Genomic DNA, 21,407 nt, shown 5'->3' on the forward strand with positions numbered 1-21,407 from the left:
AAGTGGCCTACATCAATATATGTTGTAATTAAAACAGCAAAAATTTTAAAATAAAGACAATATTTAAAGCAGCAAGGGGATCAACAACAGGTACATACAAGGAACTGAGCTTCTGCAGGTGAGAAGAAAGTGACACAATACATTTAAAGGGATGAAAGGGAAAAATCTACAACTCAGAAAAATCTGCCAGACACGATTCTAGTTGAGATTTGATCAAAATTTTACAAACAAGCAAAAGCTAAAAGAACTGAGCACCACCAAACCAGCTTTACAAGAACGTTAAGTGATTCCTTTAAGCAAAAAAGAAAAGGCCACAGCTGGAAACAGTAATCTTTATTGTCTTCTTCTCTTCAATTAGCTTTGGTTTTGGTTTCCTTAAAGTGTACACTTAGATTATTGATTTGAGATCTTTTTTTTTTTTTTTTTTGCTTTTTTTGTTTTCTTTTTACAGTGGTTACAGCTATAACTGTAATTCTAACCTTCCTTATTAGGACTAGTTTTGAACAAATCTCATTTGCTTTTTATTCTGTGGTGTTTTCATTTGCTTTTTCTTTTTAATTCTTTCATGGTTGCTTCTTTACTACTCATTGTCAAAGCGTCATTTAATTTTTACCTACTGAGAATTTTCCAGTTTTCCTTCCACTACTGATGAATGATTCCATTCAACTGTGATTAGAAAAGTTGTTTCATACATTTTCCATCTCTTTAAATTCATTAAGACTTGTACTCCTAACATTGTGTCCTGAAAATGTTCTTCGTGCACTTGAGAAAAAATGTGAATCTGAGTGACGTGCTCCATCAGATTGGTTTCTAGTGTTGTAAAATCCTTTCTTCTGTCTAGTTGTTTTCCATGGTTGAAAGTGGAGTATTGAAGTCTTCAACTGTTACTGTTCTACTGTCTATTTTTTCTTTTAATTTTATCTGTTTTTGCTTCATCTATTTCAGTGTTCTGTTGTTAGGTGTGTATGCTTTCAGTTTTTATATCCTATTGATGTATTGAACCTTTTATCAATATATAATGTTCTTTGCCTTTCATAAGCTTTTTGAACTAAAGTCTACTTTATCTGACATTGACATAGTCCTCTCAGCTTTGTTTTGATTACTATTTACATGTAATTTCTTTTATTGTGTGTTCCTTACATTGGCAGATTCTCTCATAGATGGCATGAAGATGGACTCTTTTATTTTATCCAGTCTACTATTTTCTTCATTTTTGTAGGAGAATTTGATACAAAGGTGTTATTAGGAAGCACTTTGAAATACATATGTATTTAAAGTTTTCCTTATAGTAGCTTCTTTCCAAATTCATAAAGTTACGAAGAATATTTTTTTAGCCATTTCATTTAAGAGTACGGAAATATATTAGCATATCATATGTTATTGGGAGAGATTGGGGGCAGGAGAAGATAGGAGACGACCGAGAAAGAGATGGCTGGATGGCATCACTGACTCGGTGGACGCGAGTCTGAGTGAACTCCGGGAGTTGGTGATGGACAGGGAGGGCTGGCAGTGCTGCGATTCATGGGGTCGCAAAGAGTCGGACACGACTGAGCAACTGAACTGAACTGATCATATGTTGTTTGATGAACTTTATCCTCATTTGTCTAGGGATTATCTGGAGGCATATCCAGAGTTAAATTAACATAGTCGTGGAGACTTTTCCCTCTTACTTTTCAGCTTCTATTGAATCACAGCTAGTACTTGTAATATTAATAGTACCTAACTTGAAATCTGAACTCAATGCAATTAGAATGAAATAACCAAACTACAGATATGGAGAACAGATATTATCATGGGAAATTCACTTAAGGGTAGCTAAATTTCTCGAGTCAATCTGCAGTTGAGTGTTATTTCAAAATTGTATGCTGAAAGAAACAGTTTTCGAGAAGTATTTTGAATAGGACCCCTGAAATTTTCTCACTTCCCAGTCTCACTAATACAAAGAGAAGGAGAGGAAGAGAAGTTGAGAAAGTTTTGGAAGAAGGGGAACTGTGGGAGGAAGAACTAAATAAACAAATGAATTCTTTTAGAATCTTGGAAAGGCTGGGGAATGTGACCCACCTTGTATCTTAGTAGGCAGGGTGGACCGAAAACAAGGAAATTTGTTGAAAGTTCATGTAAAAAACTATCAGGGATTATTGCCCAAACCCCCATTCCCTTAGAAGTTGAGAGGTTTATTATCTGAAGATACTATATCAGAGAGACTCCAAACATGTGACCATCAAGCTTATTCAAGGGTAGGGTAGAGTGCTGTGCTTAAACAGGCAGATAACATAGACACTCTTCACACAGAATGGTGAGATTCTTCCCCCTCATTTCTCTCAACTTGACTTCTGCAAAATCATCAGTGTGTTTTTGCCCACTATGAGAGGAGATTGGATGATTCTCCTGTGGGTAAACCGAACTGTTCCAGATGGTGGAAAAGTAAACTGTAGATGTTAACCCTTTCCACCCGAAAAAGTGAGCTTCAATTCAGTTCAGTTCAGTCGCTCAGTTGTGTCTGACCCTTTGCGACCTCGTGAATCGCAGCATGCCAGGCCTCCCTGTCCGTCACCATCTTCCAGAGTTCACTCAGACTCACGTCCATCGAGTCAGTGATGCCATCCAGCCATCTCATCCTCTGTCGTCCCCTTCTCCTCCTGCCCCCAATCCCTCCCAGCATCAGAGTCTTTTCCAATGAGTCTACTCTTCGCATGAGGTGGCCAAAGTACTGGAGCTTCAGCTTCAGCATCATTCCTTCCAAAGAAATCCCAGGGCTGATCTCCTTCAGAATGGACTGGTTGGATCTCCTTGCAGTCCAAGGGACTCTCAAGAGTCTTCTCCAGCACCGCAGTTCAAACGCATCAATTCTTCGGCGCTCAACCTTCTTCACAGTCCAAGTCTTGCATCCATACACGACCGCAGGAAAAACCATAGCCTTGACTAGACGGACCTTAGTTGGCAAAGTAATGTCTCTGCTTTTGAATATGCTATCTAGGTTTGTCATAGCTTTTCTCCCAAGGAGTAAGCGTCTTTCTTCTTCTATTTCTGGATTCTCTCATTTTTGTATTTTTGTTAAAATAAGCTCCCTTTACCTACAGTTTGTAGTTCTGTAATACATCACAGCCTTTGGTTTAATTATACAAATAGATGTTACCATTCTGAGATGAAGAAACTGGGGAAAAGGGGACAATTTCAACAAAAATTTCATTTGCATATTTTTAGAAATAAGTGTATTGGATTGTCATTCTACTGTTGAAAGACCTTTTATTTCAGCAAATTATACTCATCTTTTGTGCGTTATAGTCAATCTGCAAATCTCTCAATGACTCAAAACAGCAGTAATTTTAGTATTGTTCATGTATCTGTTCTTGGTGGTTGAATGATATACTTGAGGGCGTGCTTCAAGTTCCGTGTTGGATCTGTATCTGTTCTACATGTCTTTCATTCTTCTTGAACCAATGGGCTAGCCAGGGCATGTTCTTTTTCTGGTGAAGGCAGAGATACAAGAGATCAAATCCAGTTGCCCAAGCATATTTTAGTCTTCATTTGCATCACAACTGTTAACATCACCCCATTGGCCAAAACAAGTTATGAAGCATAGCCCAGAGTTATATAGAGGGAAGTTATAACTGAAACAGTGTACCTCAGATTAGGCCTTGAACCCACATGCTGGGACTCAAATTCCCAGGTAAAACCCTAATAAAAACTTGAACCCATGGTCAGTTAATCAGAATCAGTCACCTTGCATCTGGACTTACTGAGGCTCGGGTTCATTGTGTGTCAGCACACAAGTGATAGGCAAGAAGTAGTTTTATTAACATAAAGCACTTGTGAGAGATACAAGTGGGCAGGTGAGGAAGCTCTGTCCTGAGGATCAAGAAGACTAAAATTTTATAATCAAAGGAAAGTTAAAGAGAGGGCAAAGACCACCTTCTTCAAGAAGATATCAGGCTTACATCACCAGCGCCTCCTTCATTTTGGGCAGGAGAGTGTCTGACCCTGTGAGCTCAACTAGGATTATCACAGCATTTATTCGGATCAGTAGAAGAGTGGTGACATTTTTCTCTCACCTGATGGCCTGGGGCACATCTTGTGCTTTTATTTGTGGCTTTATAGTTAAGTAAGGCTGCTTCCTCCCATGATGTTCCAGTAGCTTTCTTGAGTGATCATTAACGTACGGTGGTCTCCTAAAGTTTCCTAGGTTTCCCTCTCTGTCTGTAGTCCTTTGCTGGGACTTCAGTAAGTACCTGTGTATCTATCCTATTCTGTCCTTATCACCACCTTTAATTGGAGGAATTGCAAAGTCATAGAGCAAAGGTTATAGGTTATGGTTGCACTTGAGTATGTAAGAAGGTCTGGGACTATAATCTTTGTGAAGGTCAGTGGTCCTCCATACTATTGAGTCTTTAGATTTCCAGTATGACCTAAAGACTGTGCTTTGAGAAAGTGTTTCAGGAAGTTTAATCAGTGATCCATTAAATGGACTCTTCAGAATTGAAATATGTATGAATTAAAGGTTGTACTATTTTTGATTTTATGAATAAGTTACAAGGCATTTTATATTGCCATAATTTTTCCCTAAAATGTTTCTTTAAGTGAGTAATTTTAGGGCATTGACATGAAAGATATGCAATGTATGATTATTGTTTAGCTGATGTATTTTGATAATGGGTGGATCTGATGATGGGTCTGGCTGATACCAGACCACCATACCTGCCTCCTGAGAAATGTGTATGCAGGTCAAGCATCAACAGTTAAAACTAGACATGGAACAATGGACTAGTTCAAAATTGGTAAAGAAGTATGTCAAGGCTGTATATTGTAACTCTGTTTATTTAATTTATATGCAGAGTATATAATGAGAAATGCTACGGTGTATGAGAGGCACAAGATGGAATCAAGATTGCTGGGAGAAATATCAATAACCTCAGATATGCAGATGACACCACCCTAATGGTAGAAAGTGAAGAGGAACTAAAGAGCCTCTTGATGAAAGTGAAAGAGAAGAGTGACAAAGCTGGCTTACAGCTCAACATTCAAAAAACAAAGATCATGGCATCTGGTCCCATCACTTCATGGCAAATAGATAGAGAAACGATGGAAACAGGAGAGACTTTATTTTATTGGGCTCCAAAATCACTGCAGATGGTGACTGCAGCTATGAAATGAAAAGATGCTTGCTCCTTGGAAGAAAAACTATGATCAATGTAAACAGCATATTTAAAAAGCAGAGACATTACTTTGCTGACGAAGGTCTGTCTAGTCAAAGCTACGGTTTTCCCAGTAGTCATGTATGGATGTGAGAGTTGGATCATAAAGAAGAGAGCGCTGAAGAATTGATGATTTTGGACTGTGGTGTTGGAGAAGACTCTTGAGAGTCCCTTGGACTGCAAGGAGATCCAGTCAGTCCATCCTAAAGGAAATCAATCCTGAATATTCATTGAAAGGACTGATGCTGAAGCTGAAGCTCCTATACTTTGGCCAGCTGATGAGAAGAACTGACTCATTGAAAAAGACCTTGCTGCTGGAAAGGATTGAAGGCAGGAAGAGAAGGGGATGACAGAGGATGAGATGGTTTATGGCATCACCAACTTGATGGACATGAGTTTGAGTAAGCTTCAGGAGTTGGTGATGGACAGGAAAGCCTGGCGTGCTGCCGTCCATGAGGTCACAAAGAGTCGGACATGACTGAGCAACTGAACCGAACTGAACTGATCACATCTATACACGACTACTGGAAAAAACATAGATTTGATTATACGGACTTTTGTCAGCAAAGTAGCGTTTCTGTTTTTTAATACACTATCTAGGTTTGTCGTAGCTTTTCTTCCAAGGAGTAAGCATCTTTTAATTTCATGGCTGCAGTCACTGTGTACAGTGATTTTGGAGCCCAAGAAAGAAGTCTGTCACTGTTGCCATTGGTTCCCCACCTATTTGCCATGAATTGATGGGACCAGATGCCATAATCTTCTTTTTTTGAATGTCACGGTTTAAGCCAGCTTTTTCACTCTCTCCTTTCACCTTTACCAAGAGGCTCTTTAGTTCCTCTTTACTTTCTGCCATAAGGGTGGTGTCATCTGCATATCTGAGGTTATTGATATTTCTCCTGGCAATCTTGATTCCAGCTTGTGCTGTATTCAGCCTGGCATTATGCATGATGTACTCTGCATATAAGTTAAATAAAGCAGGGTAACAATATACACCCTGCTTGAAGTACTTGTTCCCAATTTTGAACCAGTCCATTGTTCCATGTCCAGTTCTAACTGTTGCTTCTTGACCTGCATACATATTTCTCAGGAGGCAGGTTAGATGGCCTGGTAGTCCCATCTCTTTAAGAATTTTCCGTAGTTTGTTGTGATCCACACAGCCAGTCTTTTGCATAGTCAATGAAGCAGAAGGAGATGTTTTTCTGGAATTCCCTTGCTTTTTCTATGACCCAGTGGATGCTGGCAGTTTGATCTCTAGTTCCTCTGCCTTTTCTAAATCCAGCTTGTACATCTGGAAGTTCTTTTTCACATTCTGTTGAAGCCTGGCTTGAAGGATTTGGGGTGTTACCTTGCTAGCATGTGAAATGAACGTGATTGTGCGGTAGTTTGGACATTCTTTGGCATTATTCTTCTTTGGGATTGAAATGAAAACTGACCTTTTGCAGTCCTGTGGCCACTGCTGAGTTTTTCAGATTTATATAAAATTTTATTTTATATAGTTATGTACTTACCTGGGCTTCCCCAGTGGCTCAGGCAGTAGAGAATCTGCCTTCAATTCAGGAGACCCAGGTTCAGTCCTTGGGTTGGGAACATCCTGTTGAGAAGGGAATGGCAACCCATTCCAGTATTCTTGCCTGAGAAATCCCATGGACCAAGGAGCCTGGTGGGCTACAGTCTATGAAGTCGTAAGAGTTGGACACGACTAGCGACTAACACTTGACATATGAAATGCTAAAAACCATTTTGACAGAAAGTACACAGATGAATGCTTCCTGCTGGCTCAGTGGTAAAGAACCTGCCTGCCAATGCAGGAGATGCAGGTGTGATACCTGGATTAGCAAGATCTCTTGGAGAAGGAAATGGCAGCCCACTCCAGTATTCTTGCCTGGGAAATTCCATGGACAGAGGGTCCTGAGGGCTACAGTTCATGGAGTCACAAAGAGTTGGACACGGCTTGGCAGCTGAGCTTGAGCACGCATGCAGACAGATGAATAGAAGACTACCAGCAACATCTGCATCAAGGAGTTAGGGGAATGGAAGATTTAAGAATCCACATAAATTGACCATATTAATTTAATAAACTCAAAGGAGAATAGGACTTAATAGTTTTCACTTTGCAGAAAATTATTTGCTTATTTTGATGAAACGCATGGTTTCATGTATGTGTAGACAAATTCATAACATAACAAGGTTTTTACTTTACCATAAAAGTCCACATATTAAAGGATTTTCTTTTAATATATAGATGCGTTTCTTATTGCAGAATGTTTCATTTCATTGTTTTGTGGTATAAAGTGAAAGTGAAAGTCATTCAGTTGTGTCCAACTCTTTGGGACTCCATGGACTGTACAGGTCGGAATACTGGAGTGGGTAGCCTTTCCCTTCTGCAGGGAATCTTCCCTACCCAGGGATCGAACCAGGTCTCCCTCATTGTAGGCGGATTCTTTACCAGCTGAGCCACAAGGTTTGCTGCTCATTAAATCATGAATTTGAGTGAACTTCGGGAGTTGGTGTTGGACAGGGAGGCCTGGCGTGCTGCGATTCATGGGGTCGCAAAGAGTCGGACACGACTGAGCGACTGAACTGAACTGAAATCATAAGAGAATGTATCATTTCACAGGAAAAATGTTTATAAGTAGTAGTCTTTGATCCATAAGAAAAAAGCTGTCATGTAGACACTATCCTTGTTTCAATTTTACACAAGAGGAAACTAAGGGACACGGAGTAAGTAACTTGCCCAAGGTCATGCAGAAATAACTGTAGAACCAGGAGTGTCTGACTCTGAAATTTATGCTCTTAATGACATAGTCACATCCTCTAAGACAGTAGTTACTGAAGCTCAGTCAACAGGCCTCTGGGAGTCCCTGAAACCATTTCAAGGGTCGTGAAGTCAAAACTGTTTTCTTAATATTATCAAAGCATTATTTGCCTTTTTTATTGTATGGACCTTTGAACTGATATGAAAAACAATGCTGGCTAAGGCTGCTACTTCCTTAGTGAAGGCATTGGCATCCTGCTGTGCTAATAGCAGTCATATTCTTCACTGCCATGCACTGGAAAGTAAGAAAAAAAAGCCGGTTTCACTAAAGAAAGTCCTGGATAAAGTGTTAAAAAATATCAAGTCTAATAAATCTTGACCTTTGAATCATCATCTTTTTAATGTTCTGTGTGACTAAATGGAACTACACGTACAGCACTTCTTTTCTGTGTACCAAGTGCCATGGTTGTCCCAAGAAAAGCATTTGTGTTATTGTTTGAGTTGTGAGCTGAACTAGCCAGTTGTTTCACAGAACACTAGTTTTACTTGAAATAATGACTGGCAGACAAATTACAGTTTTGCAGACTTGAGTATTTGGTAGACAGTATAAACCTGTCACTTCAAGGAGAAGAATTAAGTGGTTTTTGACAGGAAAATTAGGCTTTCAAGAGAAAATTAGAATTTTAGGAACTTGATTCTGCTGCTTCACAACTGCCCAGAACTTAAAGACTTTTCTGATGAGATGAATGATGATATTAAACGAATGTGATATTTTTAAATAGTATAGTAAAATCTATCATCACTTGGAAGATCTGTGTAACTTAGGGAACCAGTGTTTTTCAAGTGATCAATGCATGAAGTTACAAAATCCCTTCAAAGCAGAAAATGGATTCTCATGTTAAAATGTATGGGCAGTTTCAGATTCCATATTGTAAATAACATTCAAGAAATTACCACCTGGGAAGTTTTGTTAAAGTATTGAAGAAAACCGTCTTCAGTTATTTAGAAAGACTATTAAATTTACCATTTCCCACTAGTTATCTGGGATTAAGTATGAAGTTAAGTTTTTAAATATTTTGAGTTAAACAGATTGAATTCAGAGCAGATATGAAAATCTTCTATTAAATCAGACCTTAAAGATTTGATTTTAAAAAATGTATAATGGTATTATTCTCACTAATTTGGGGGGAAGTATAATTAGTCTTCATAGAATATTAGCTGTTGTTCTGTAAAATTGGTTTATCAGTAATTTTAAAATGAATTAATTCATACCAGTTTCTCCATTTTTATTTCTAATATGATGAATATTAATATATCTAATCCATGTAAACAAAATGTTCTTTAGGGTCTTTTTTTTTCCTGAGTGTAGAAGAATCTCAAGGACAAAAAGTTTAGGAACTGCTGCTCTAGGAAAAATGTTTAGAAAGTTGTTTTTCAGTCACCATGGACTGAAGCATACCAGGCTGCTTTGTCCTCCACTGTCTCTTAGAGTTTGCTCAAACTCATGTCCTTTGAGTAGGTGATGCTGTCTAATCATCTCATCCTCCGCCACCCCCTTCTCCTGTTGCCTTTAGTCTTTCCCAGCATCAGGTTCTTTTCCAAAGAGTCAGCTGTTTGCCTCAGGTGGCCAAAGTATTGGAGTTTCAGCTTCAGCATCAGTCCTTCCAATGAATATTCAGAGTTGATTTCCTTTAAGATTGACTGGTTTGATCTTGCAGTCCAAGGGACTCTCAAGAGTCTTCTCCAGCACTACAATTCAAAACCATCAATTCTTTGATGTTCAACCTTTTCTTTATGGTCCAGCTTTCACATCTGTACATGACTACTGGAATAAACCATAGTTTTTACTATATGGACCTTTGTTGGCAAAGTGATGTCTCTGCTTTTTAGTATGCTATCTAGGGCTTCTTTGGTGGCTCAGATGGTAAAAAATCTGCCTGCAGTACAGGAGACCTGGGTTTTATCCCTTTAGGGGAAGATCCTCTGGAGGAGGGCAGCCCCCTCCAGTATTCTTGCTTGGAGAATCCCATGGACAGAGGAGCCTGGCGGCCTGCAGTCCATGGGGTTGCAAAGAGTTGGAGCGACTAAGCACAGCACAGGTTTGTCATAGCTTTCCTTCCAAGGAGCAAATGTCTTTGAATTTCATGGATGTAGCCACTGTCCACAGTGATTTCAGAGCCCAAGAAAATAAAATCTGTCATTGTTTCTACTTTTTCCCCTTCTGTTTGCTATGAAATGATTGGACCGGATGCCATCATCTTAGTTTTTTAATGTTAAGCTTCAAGCCAGCTTTTTCACTCTCCTCTTTCACCCTCATCAAGAGGCTTTTTGGTTCCTCTTCACTTTTTGCCATTAGAGTGGTAAAAGTACAGTACATAAATTGCATACTTTTGAAAGATCATTGAATGGTCTACACTGATAGTGAAGCAGTTTCTTTGTTGTCCCTTGTTAGCTCTTAGTTATCAAATACATTCATTTGAATTGAGTCTGTCTTTCTCAAATCATTTGTAATTTAGACACTTATTTGTATAATATTATAATATTGGTAGCATTTACTGAGGTTAACATTATACAAATGTGATCATTTACTTGAGAATTGTAGACCTTTATAAGCTATGCCCAAAGCCTTTCAGACGTATGATCAATGTTACTAGTTTACTGCCTAATTGACTGTTGTTGTTTTTTTCTTTTTTTAACTCACCTCTTATTGGAGTTTGTGGACTTCTGAGAATATATTAGATATGTTTTCTTCCTGGGAGCTGTGGACTGTCTATTTATTTAGTCAGGTGTAAATGTTGAGTGCAGTTCTATTCCAAGGCCTACTTACAGGGTTTGGTGAATAGATACCGAAATCAAAAATATCTGAATGTGTGCTTCTCTAAATCTCTCTCTTCAGGATGACGTAGCTTTCCCAAAGACTTAGAAGCTAAACAGAAAATGAGCTTAACATCCTGGTTTTTGGTGAGCAGTGGAGGCACTCGCCACAGGCTGCCACGAGAAATGATTTTTGTTGGAAGAGATGACTGTGAGCTCATGTTACAGGTAATTGCATCCACCTTCTATGTCTACTCAAAACCTGAAATTGTTATGAAGTATTTTTCTACTCCTTTGAACAGCAACACTACTTTACTTTGAACTTCGAACTTTCCAACTCTCCCTCTTAAACTCTAGCTACTAGTTTAATTTTCTCCCTCTTGTACCATTTAAAAATAAGTTCTAAGTCTTGGAGATTATATATTAAAAATGAGAACTTTTATTTTTAAGAAGTTTCACATTATGCACTCTTAACACGCAAGTGATAATTTTATCTCCATGTAAGTGTACTAATTCATAAAATTAGCATAGCGTGAAGTAAAACTGAATTTTATTCCTGGGTAGTTGATTGATACTGGAAGTAATCTGTTTCTTTTAGAGATATTCATGTTTATTCATTATATCTTCTAGTAGTTTGAGCATGCAGATTGTTGGTATTTAAAACTGAATTATTTTTAAAGGTGTGCGCATGCTCAGTCATGTCCCAACTCTGCAACCCCATAGACTATAGTCCACCAGACTCCTCTGTCCATGGAAATTTTCCGGGCAAGAATACTGGAGTGGGTTGCCATTTCCTTTTCCAAGGGATCTTCCCGACGCAGGAATCAAAAACATGTCTCTTAGGTCTCCTGCATTGGCAGACAGATTCTTTACCACTGTGACACTTGGGAAGCCCCATTTTAAAGCAATTACTTTTCAAACACATTTTTAAGATATTTTTGAGCAAAGTAATTAGCAAAAATGATCCCCAAGTTTTTGAGAACTTTGTTAATTTAATAGATCCTGACAGTCTAGAATAAAGTCTTATCCAATTGCTCTCCCAGCTTTTATTGATTAAAAACTGTAAACAAGTGCTTAGAATAGAGATGTTTATTGTGTTAGCCCAGTGGTTCTCAATTGGGATGATCCTGCCTCTCCTAACTTTTCCAAAAGATATTTGCAATATTTGGAGACATTTTGATTGTCATGCATGGTGGAGGATTGGAAGTGATTGCTACTGACATTCAGTAGGCAAAGGTCAAGGGGGTTTGCTAAACATCCTACAGTATATGAAATACTTCTTCATACCTCCTCTGTTACCACTGAACACACACAACAAAAAATTATTTGCTCAAAAATATCAGTAGTGCTGAGACTGAGAAAACCTTCATTATCCCCAGAAAAGTCAGATTTGCATATATTTATATACATTTTTATGTACACATTTTTAAGAACTTACTGTATAGTTTTGAGACAGTAAAAGTAAAGGCACTATAGAGCTATATGAATTACATGTTTAATGATACCTTACTTAAACAAATTCAGTGAGAGAAATAGAATAGTACAAAGATTTTCTGGGCTTCTCAGTGCGATGGAGTGGTGAGACTAGCAACTAAGAAGAAGGCAGTAATGATTCTGTTTGGATATAGGCCACTTGTAACTGAAACATACTTAAGGTTCAAATTGGGTAGAACTCATTCTTTAGAGAGTGGAAGAGGTTGTTTCTATGTGGCATTTGTCTTGAACCAGCATAGCAATATCTTAAGAAATATGGGAATCGCTGTTTAGGAACTTACAGGATAAATCTCTTCTTACACTTACATGGAGATAAGATTAAAAGACATGACTGGTGAGGTGTCTGTGTCTTGGTTTACGTGTAACAAATGTAGGTTATCTGACAATTAGTCAGGTGGAGGGAGGAAACTGAGAGTCCAAGGAGACGAAGGCGCGATCCAGTATCAGAGAGGAAAGAGCCACACAGAGAAAGAACTCTGCAGAGAATTACCCTTGAGTGTGTGATTGAGTGGGACTTCTCTGATGGCTCAGTGGGTGAAGAATCCGCCTGCAGTACAGGAGACACAGTAGACGTAGGTTCATTCCCTGGGTCAGGAAGATCCCCTGGAGGAAGAAATGGCAACCCACTCCAGTATTCTTGCCTGAGAAATTCCATGGATAGAGGAGCCTGGTAGACTGCAGTCCAAAGGGTCACAAATCAGACAGGACTGAGCGACTAAACGCACACACGTGATTGAGTACTGATCAGCACACACGTGTGAAGAAACTCCCCAAGGGCAGGGGAAACAAAACTCAAAAAGTTTAGAGTTCACAGTAGTTGGCACTAACAGAGTTAGAAATGATTCCTATTTCTAACAGCCAGATTGGAGATCCTCATAATTCACAGGGCATTGGTCTCTACCCCTCTGTATTGGGGAAATAATTAATGTTAGTCTGAGTTCTACTCTTATCTAAAAATATTAAAAACAAAAGGGTCACTTTTTAAAAAAAGTAATTTAGCTGTGTCTCAGAGCAAAGTTCAAGAATATTTATAGGAATATAGAAATATCCATCATCCAAAAAGGTAAAATTCCCAGTGTCTGGTAACCAGTAAAAAATTATTAGGCCTATAAAGAATCAGGAAAATGGAACCCATAATAAAGATTGATTAAAGAGTATTTGTTTCTAAATAGTTTGGCAAAGTTGGCAAAATTTAAAAATGGCAAAGCAACCTTCAAAAAGAATAAAGTTGAATGACTCACGCTTCTCAAGTTTCAAATTTATTATAAAGCTAGCAATACTGGAATAAGGGTAGACATACAGACGAAATGGAACAGAATGGAGAGTTCAGAAATAAGCCCATATACATATGGCTGTTATGTTTTGAATTGTGGTCCCCCAAAAGATGTATAAAAGTCTTAATACCCCATACTTATGAATGTGACGTTATTTGGAAATAGGGTCTTTCAAGATGGAGTTATAAGGGTGGATTCTAAGCCAGTATAACTGGTGTCATCAGATGAGGAAAAGACAGACCCAAAGAGAAGACAGCCTTGTAAAAATAGAAGCAGAGATTGGAGATATGCTGCCAGAAGCTCAGGAAACATGGGTTATGAGAAATTGGAAGAGACAAGGGAAGATTCTTCCCTAAAAGTTTTAGAGTAAACAGAGTCCTACCAACTCCTTGAATTTGGACTTCCAGAGTCCACAACTTTGAGAGAAGAAACTTGTATTATTTTTGACTGATTCTACCAACCAATTTATGGTGCTTTGTTGTGGCAGCCCGAGAATACTGGGTGTTTGAGAAGGGAGCCAAGTCCGTTCAGTAAAGAATGGTCTTTCCAGCAGATAAAACTGGGACAACTGTACTTCCACATTAAAAAAAAAAGTGAGTTTGGTCCCCTACTTCACAACATATGTAAAAATTAACTCAAAATGGATCAATGACCTGAATATAAAAGCTAAAGCCATAAAACCTTTAGAATAAATCATAGGGATAAATCTTTATGACCTTGGATTTGGCAGTAGATTCGTGATACCAGAGAAAGCAGAAAGTAGATAAGTTGGACTTCATCAAAATGAAAACCTTGTGTATCTAAGGATACTATCAAGAGAGTGAAAGGACAACTCATAGAATGGGAGAAAATATTTATAAAACCTTGTATATCTTATAAGAATTTAATATCCAAAGTATGTAAAGAACTCCTACAACTCAACAGCAGGTACACAACAAATAACCCCCTTTAAAAAAGTGGACAAAAGACACATTTCTCCAAAGAAGATATAAATATGGCTGATAAGCATGTGAAAGATGCTTAACATCATTTGTCATTAAAAAAAGCAAATCAAGGGGCTTCTCTGTGGTGGTCAGTGGTTAAGAGCCCACCTTGTGATGCCTGAAACAGGAGTTTGATCCCTAATCCAGGATGATTCCACATGCCATGGGGCAGCTAAGCCCATGTGCTACAGTGACTGAGTCTGTGCCCTGGAGTCCCCACCCACAACTGTCGAGCACATGCACCAGAACTACTGAAGCCCATGTTGCCTATAGCCTGTGTTCACAAGAGGAGCCACTGCCAAGAGAATCCCACGCCCCAGAGCTAGAGAGTAGCCCCGCTTTCCGCAACTAGAGAAGGCCTGAGTACAGCAACAAAGACCTAGTGTAGCCAAAATAAAAAGGAAAAGAAATGCACATCTATAAGTATATATTCTAGATATGAAATATCTAAAACAGGCAAATTCACAGAGATGCAGAGGAGATTGGTGATTACCAGTGGCTGGGGGAAGGAGACTTGGGAGTTACTGCTTTACAGTAACAGAGTTCTGTTTGGGGTGATGAAGAGGTTTTAGAATCCACTGTCGTGCAACAGTGATGTTTGCACAACATTGTAAGCTTAATTAATGCCACTGAATCATACTCTTAAAAAGTTTAAAATGATAGATGATATGTTACGTATATTTTACCACAGTAAATAAATGAAATCAGTGGCAACAAAATTTTAAAATATCTTTGATTTGATTCAGGTATTATAATTGAAACAATGCCTTTATAACAAATTTAAAACAAAATCAATATTTTTTAAAGAGCTGAAAGCAATTTTACCAGTGTAAGAAGTCAAAAATCAACAGATGTATTTAAAGTTCATCACCGTGTCTAATGGAGAAGGCAATGGCACCCCACTCCAGTACTCTTGCCTGGAAAATCCCATGGATGGAGGAGCCTGGTAGGCTGCAGTCCATGGGGTTGCTAAGACTCGGACATGACTGAGCGACTTCACTTTCACTTTTCATTTTCATGCATTGGAGAAGGAAATGGCAACCCACTCCAGTGTTCTTGCTTAGAGAATCCCAGGGACGGGGGAGCCTGGTGGGCTGCTGTCTCTAGGGTCACACAGAGTCGGACACGACTGAAGCGACTTAGCAGCAGCAGCAGCAACATGTCTAATGTGGACACGTCTTCTACTCATGGCTATTTTGGAAGTGTATGCTTTATTTTAAAACTATAAAGTTGATGAGAAAACTCAGTGATCAAGTGAGAAAAAACCCAGTTTTTACCTATTCCTCAGACTCCACCTCTAAAGATACATACTTATACCATTTATCTAATGGGAGCATACTCTTTTTAGCACTGAGCTAGACACAGTGTATTCTCTGTAAAAAGCCCATGAGTTGATCAGCATGATGGTTATCTGGTAATCAGAATCAGTGCTACAAATTAATGGAACTTCTTAGTACAGAGAGACACATCTTGTGTATGAAACTAAGAACAAGTATTTTTACAAATTGTGTTTAGTTTTTAAGTGATTTAATCTTCCATAGTATATTAGTAAAATAAATGGATTATTTAAAACATATTTTTATATTATTTCTGAAAAGTGAACTAAGCTCATATATGGCTTATACTTTTGAAAAGTGAATACTTGCAAGTATATAAATATGAACTATATTTGTATTGGAAAATGAGCGCTCTTGAGTTTATGAAGTTATGTTTTCATCTTAAGATATTACATAAATTAAATGGTTCTGCATTGGTTAGATCAGTTGGTTTGATAATTGTTAGTAGTACTATTTGATTGCTTTTTAATGAGTAAAAGATCTTTTAAGATTTTGTTAGCCTGATTAGCATTTATGGTTTAAAAACCCTTCATTTTTAACCTACAGGAAATAACTGGTTAGTTGCTAGGTTTTAGAATCTCTGCTAGTTTGCAACACTTTCTTACCTGTAATTAGATTTACTCGCAACAATACTTTGATGACAACATAGCTTAAAACCTACTGCAAAAAGGGACCAAATGATCCCATGAGGTCATATGATCTGTTTGGTTACAGTTAATTTTGTTGTTGTTGTTGTTAATTATGACCAAAAAAATGTTTGTTTGTTTGTTTGTTTTGGGGGGGGGTTCATCTCACTCCAAAAAAGGTAGTGTAAAACATGTGGTCCTTGAGAAGAAAGTGTGCTTGGATATTAATGAGTAGGTGATTTTGAAATGAACAATTCTGTGTCTACCACTTAATCTTGGAAGCCTTTAACAAATTAATTTGCTGTGCTTGTTTGTCTTGAAGGATGATTATACTATGTTCCCTAAGACATGGTATGTAAAACAAATCTTAAAGAGCCATGAATGCAAGGTATAAAGTATAATTAAGGACAAAGATTATATTTGCTTTGCTTTGAGTGACAGACAGTATTACTGTTAAAAGCACTATGCCGTTGAATAACACTTTCTCTTGTTATCATTATTCATTTATGTTGTTTCAGTTGTTCCTCAGCAATTTTTGAAAGATGTAATTACCTCCACTTCGCAAATGATAAAATTAAGATTTAGAAAGATTTAGTGACTGGGTTTTATTATAATATATTAGATTCCTCTGTATGCAAATGAGTTGCCTTTTGAAAAGAGTTTTCAAAATTCTGATTTTTATCTTCTTAAAATTTTTTAATTGCCCCAAATGCATGAAGTTTTCTCTGTTTGGAGAATCATCATATTAATTAAACATTTTTTTCCAATGCATAATAGTAAATATAATAAAATTATATTTGATTCACTATTTAATAATTTCGTATGATATATTAATGATGAATTATATTTGAAGCTCATAGTTTACTAATTTTCATCTATTCTTTGGAGCAAAGGATAGCAAAGGAGAAATCACTATTACTGTGATTTAAAAAATGCAACTGAATGTTTAAAGAATCTTTCAACTACAATATGTTTTAAATTTTTTAAGTGATGGTGACATACAGTGTCAGTCTTTTCTCTTTTTAGTTTTTTCTTAGTATGTTTTCCATGTATTTCTCTGTCTTTTTTGCTGTCTTAGATTTTAGTGAGAAAAATAATAATGTGGATCAATAGCTGTTTCGTACCCAAAGCATGTATGACATATATCGAGTAGTCATTTGTACCATTTCATATGTTAGTTTTTAGTTACAGATTAGTCAGTGTGAGTCTCTGATGCTTTTTTGTTGTGCCTGGCCTGAAATTGTTTTTTATGTTTTGACTTTATTCAATGGCAGGCTTTTTCTTATTTGTTTATTGGATGAAAGGAAGTATTTCTTTTTAAGAAAAGTATTATTGCTTCATCTTGATACTCTTATTTTCCAAAATTTTCTAGTTTTATAATTATCTGAGAGCCAGAATTGTTTTGTTTTGGTTTGGTTGTGTTGTTTCAAGCCATCTTGTTTGTCGGCTTCTTAAAATTTGGCCTGAACTTTGTAACTTCTATGAAGTTGATGTGAAGTTGCTCAGTCATGTCTGACTCTTTGTGACCCCATGGACTGTAGCCCACCAGGCTTCTCCGTCCATGGGATTCTCCAGGCAAGAATACTGGAGTGGGTTGCTATTTCCTTCTCCAGGGGATCTTTTTGACCCAGGGATCGGGCCAAGGTCTCCTGCATTTCAGGCAGACGCTTTAACCTCTGAGACACCAGGGAAGCACCTGTAACTTCTATACTTTATAAATTTTATATATAAGAAAACTTCTCTACCTCCATCATTATGAAATGAGATTGGCCAAATATCGTGGATTTTCTTTCCATCAAACCTTTTAAAACATATTCTAGGTAGGCCCTACGCTGCATGCTGGTGTTTCCCGGGTGGTTCAGACAGTAAAGAATCAGGTGACCTGGGTTCAATCCCTGAGTCAGAAAGATCCCTTGGAGAAGAGAATGGCAACCTACTCTAGTATTCTTGCCTGAAGAATCCCATAGACAGAGGAGCCTGGAAGGCTACAATCCTTGGGGTCGCACATAGTCGGACATGCCTGAAGCCGACTTAGCGCACATGCTGAGTGCTGAGGTATCATTGTGTGTACAGATGGGGTTCCTCTGTCCTTAGGGTGTACCTCTAGTAGAAGGAGATGTGTATGTAAATAAGTAAGTATAACACAAGACAGTGATGGGAGTTGGTGTGGAGTACACAAAAAAGAGATTGGTCACTTCTGCCTGTGAGAAAGTGTGGGAATGAGGAATCTGGAAAGACTTCTTAGAGGAGACGGCTTGAGCTGAATTATCTGAAAAGATGAATAAGTGGTTTCTGGAAAGTTAGAATGTGGTTGAGTGTGTGGCATTGAAGATAGAATGGCATTCAGTATCTGTTTTTAATAGTTCCTTGTAGTTTGTATATAGGATGTGAACACAAGCATTTAGAGAGAGTAAGCCTTAGGCATTAGAAGACACCAGATCTTGGCAGGCACTGTGTACTGTATTAAAGATTTGGTGTATTTTAACTTAGCCAGTAAGAGGATTGAGGAGTTTTCAAGCAGGGCAGTATTGCCTTTTCAAATGTCTCTCATGTGTTTAGTCATCACAAAAAAGAAATATATGAGCTAGGTGAACCTTTTGATAGAATGATTAATACGAAGATGAGTAATTTTACCAAGGTTCCACAATAGGCAATTGGCAACCAGTTCTTTTTGACTCCAGAATCTGTACTTTAAACCAGGGGTCCTCAACTCCCAGACCACAGACCGCTACCAGTCCATGGCCTTCTAGGAACCTGGCCACATTGGAGGAGGTGAGTGGCAGGCCAGCGAACCTTTATCCGTATTTACAGATGCTTCCTATCGCTGATGTTACTACCTGAGCTCCACCTCCTGTCAAATCAGTGGCAGCATTAGATTCTTACAGGAGCTGGAACCCTACTGTGAACTGTGCGTGTGAGGGATCTGTAATAGACTGTGTTCTCCTTCTGAGAATCTAATGCCTGATGATCTGGGGTGGAACCCAGGCAGTGATGCTAGCTCTAGCTCCAGTGGGGAGTGGCTGCAAATACAGATTAACATTAACACAAGAAATGAGTGCCCTTGAATCGTCCTGAAACCACACTCTCCCCCTGGTCATGGAAAAACTATCTTTCTCAAAACCAGTTCCTGGTGCCAGAAAAGTTGGGGACTGCTGCTTTAAACCACTAGGATTAGAGATCAGAATTGATATAAGCGGTTAGACTTAATGACTTCCAAACTCTGTACATCAGTTCAGTTGCTCAGTTGTGTCTGACTCTTTGCAACCCCATGGACTGCAGGATGCCAGGCTTCCCTGTCCATCACAACTCCCGGAGCCCACTCAAACCTATGTCCGTTGTGTCAGTGACTTGTACATGCTGGACTGAAAACTGAAAATGATACCTCCTCCCCATTTTGGATGGTTCCTTTGCTTTCAATATTCCAAGGATAACATAATAACCCAGTAGTAAATGGTTGTTGAGTTCATATTCAGTGGTTCTCAGATTATTTCTTCATGTGGGTGTACTGTTATTTCCTTTGGGTGCAAATTTCCAAAGGCTTATAGTTCATCTCTGAGTTACTTTCATCTATAGATAACTCACTAAGCTCTAAGAGAAAGAGTGTGTGTCTGTACTTTAAAAGAGACTCAAGAGCAATTTTCATAAATCTGTTTGCCATTCTAATTCCTTTTATTTTTTTTAACTTTCTCTTTCTTAGAACTCTCCCATGAGTTTTAGAACCCATATTCTAAGGGAGGATACTTTTATATTCAGGAACATATCACATGAAAGATGAAAATCCTGTATGGTGATTTTTCTTGCAGTGAGGTACATAACACATGAAGTTGTACACGATTTCCATTTAAGAGTTTCATATTATTTTTTAAAAAGTATGGTCATTTGATACATTCAACACAATCAGCTGATTTAAATTCTCAAAAGTAGAACGTGTGAGTTTGGTAGAAAATAATGTCTTAAAATTGTGGCAGCTTTCCTCTTTGAAAAGTGATGCCAAGTTTCTATTGGATAGTAACAGTTTAAATCTCATTTAATCTAGTTTTACTTTGGTATTTTCCTATATTTACAATCTTATTAAAGTATTTAGCCAAAAATCATTGTTTTGGTTATTTATTCTGGCATTTTCTTGCGTTTATTTTTTTAACTTAAAATTTTTTCTTTCAGTCTCGTAGTGTGGATAAGCAACATGCTGTAATCAATTATGATGCCTCTACTGATGAACATTTGGTGAAAGATTTGGGCAGTCTAAATGGGGTAAGTTAAGAGTTTGCTTCTTGTCTTATTTGAATTTTTGTTTAATAATGTAAGAAGACAGATAAAAACAAAAAATCCTGTTTGTGTTTTATTTCCTCTTCTTTAGTATGCACCTGCTTTTAAGTGCTTACTAGGTACATAGCACTTTGAGGACCTTATGCTAGAATATGAATGTGGCTTATGTTCCCAAGAAACCCTCTTGGTGGTTAATACTTAAAGGAATTCAGATGGTTGTTGGTTGTTATTATCTAATGGTTAAAAAAAAAAAAAAAGGCTTCTTGAAGGAAGTAAGAGGAAGGCTTGTCTTTACTGAATAACTTGAATTTATGTGTGAGAAAAGAGTGGTAAGTCATGATAGTAAGAATTCAGAAAAGCAGTCTTTGAGAGACATAATTGTCATGCGTGTTGTGGGTTAACTTTGGGCGAAAGAAGAAAGATGCAAATATGGTTTAGTGTTAGATCATTGAAAGAATCTTCTATGTTAGAGTAAAAAGAAGTGAAACACATTCATTTACCTTAACAAGTGTGGTGTGTTGTCTAAACTCTAGCGTCTGTTACTGCTTCTTTGCACTCCTACATTGAAAATTTTTGTGTTATTACAGTGAATTTTTCCCCCTAATTCTTCAATTGATTTTTCCACATTGGCAGAATGTAAGTAGCTACAGAGTAAGAGAATGCTGA

General features: G+C 37.8%; 1 protein-coding gene across 11 annotated transcripts in view; it reads left to right on the forward strand.

Moving 5' to 3' along the window:
- The window catches only part of CEP170 (centrosomal protein 170), a 136,134-nt gene that overhangs the window by 27,610 nt on the left and 87,117 nt on the right, over positions 1-21,407 (forward strand). For all 11 annotated transcript variants that reach the window (XM_018060262.1, XM_018060265.1, XM_018060267.1 and 8 more), the window contains exons 2-3: positions 10,844-10,989; positions 20,637-20,726. In XM_018060262.1, coding sequence (XP_017915751.1) covers positions 10,885-10,989; positions 20,637-20,726 — 195 coding nt within the window. In that variant the 5' untranslated portion in view covers positions 10,844-10,884. The remainder of the gene's footprint in view (positions 1-10,843; positions 10,990-20,636; positions 20,727-21,407) is intronic.

This window comes from Capra hircus, chromosome 16, assembly GCF_001704415.2.
Source record: "Capra hircus breed San Clemente chromosome 16, ASM170441v1, whole genome shotgun sequence".
NCBI classification, from domain to species: Eukaryota; Metazoa; Chordata; class Mammalia; order Artiodactyla; family Bovidae; genus Capra; species Capra hircus.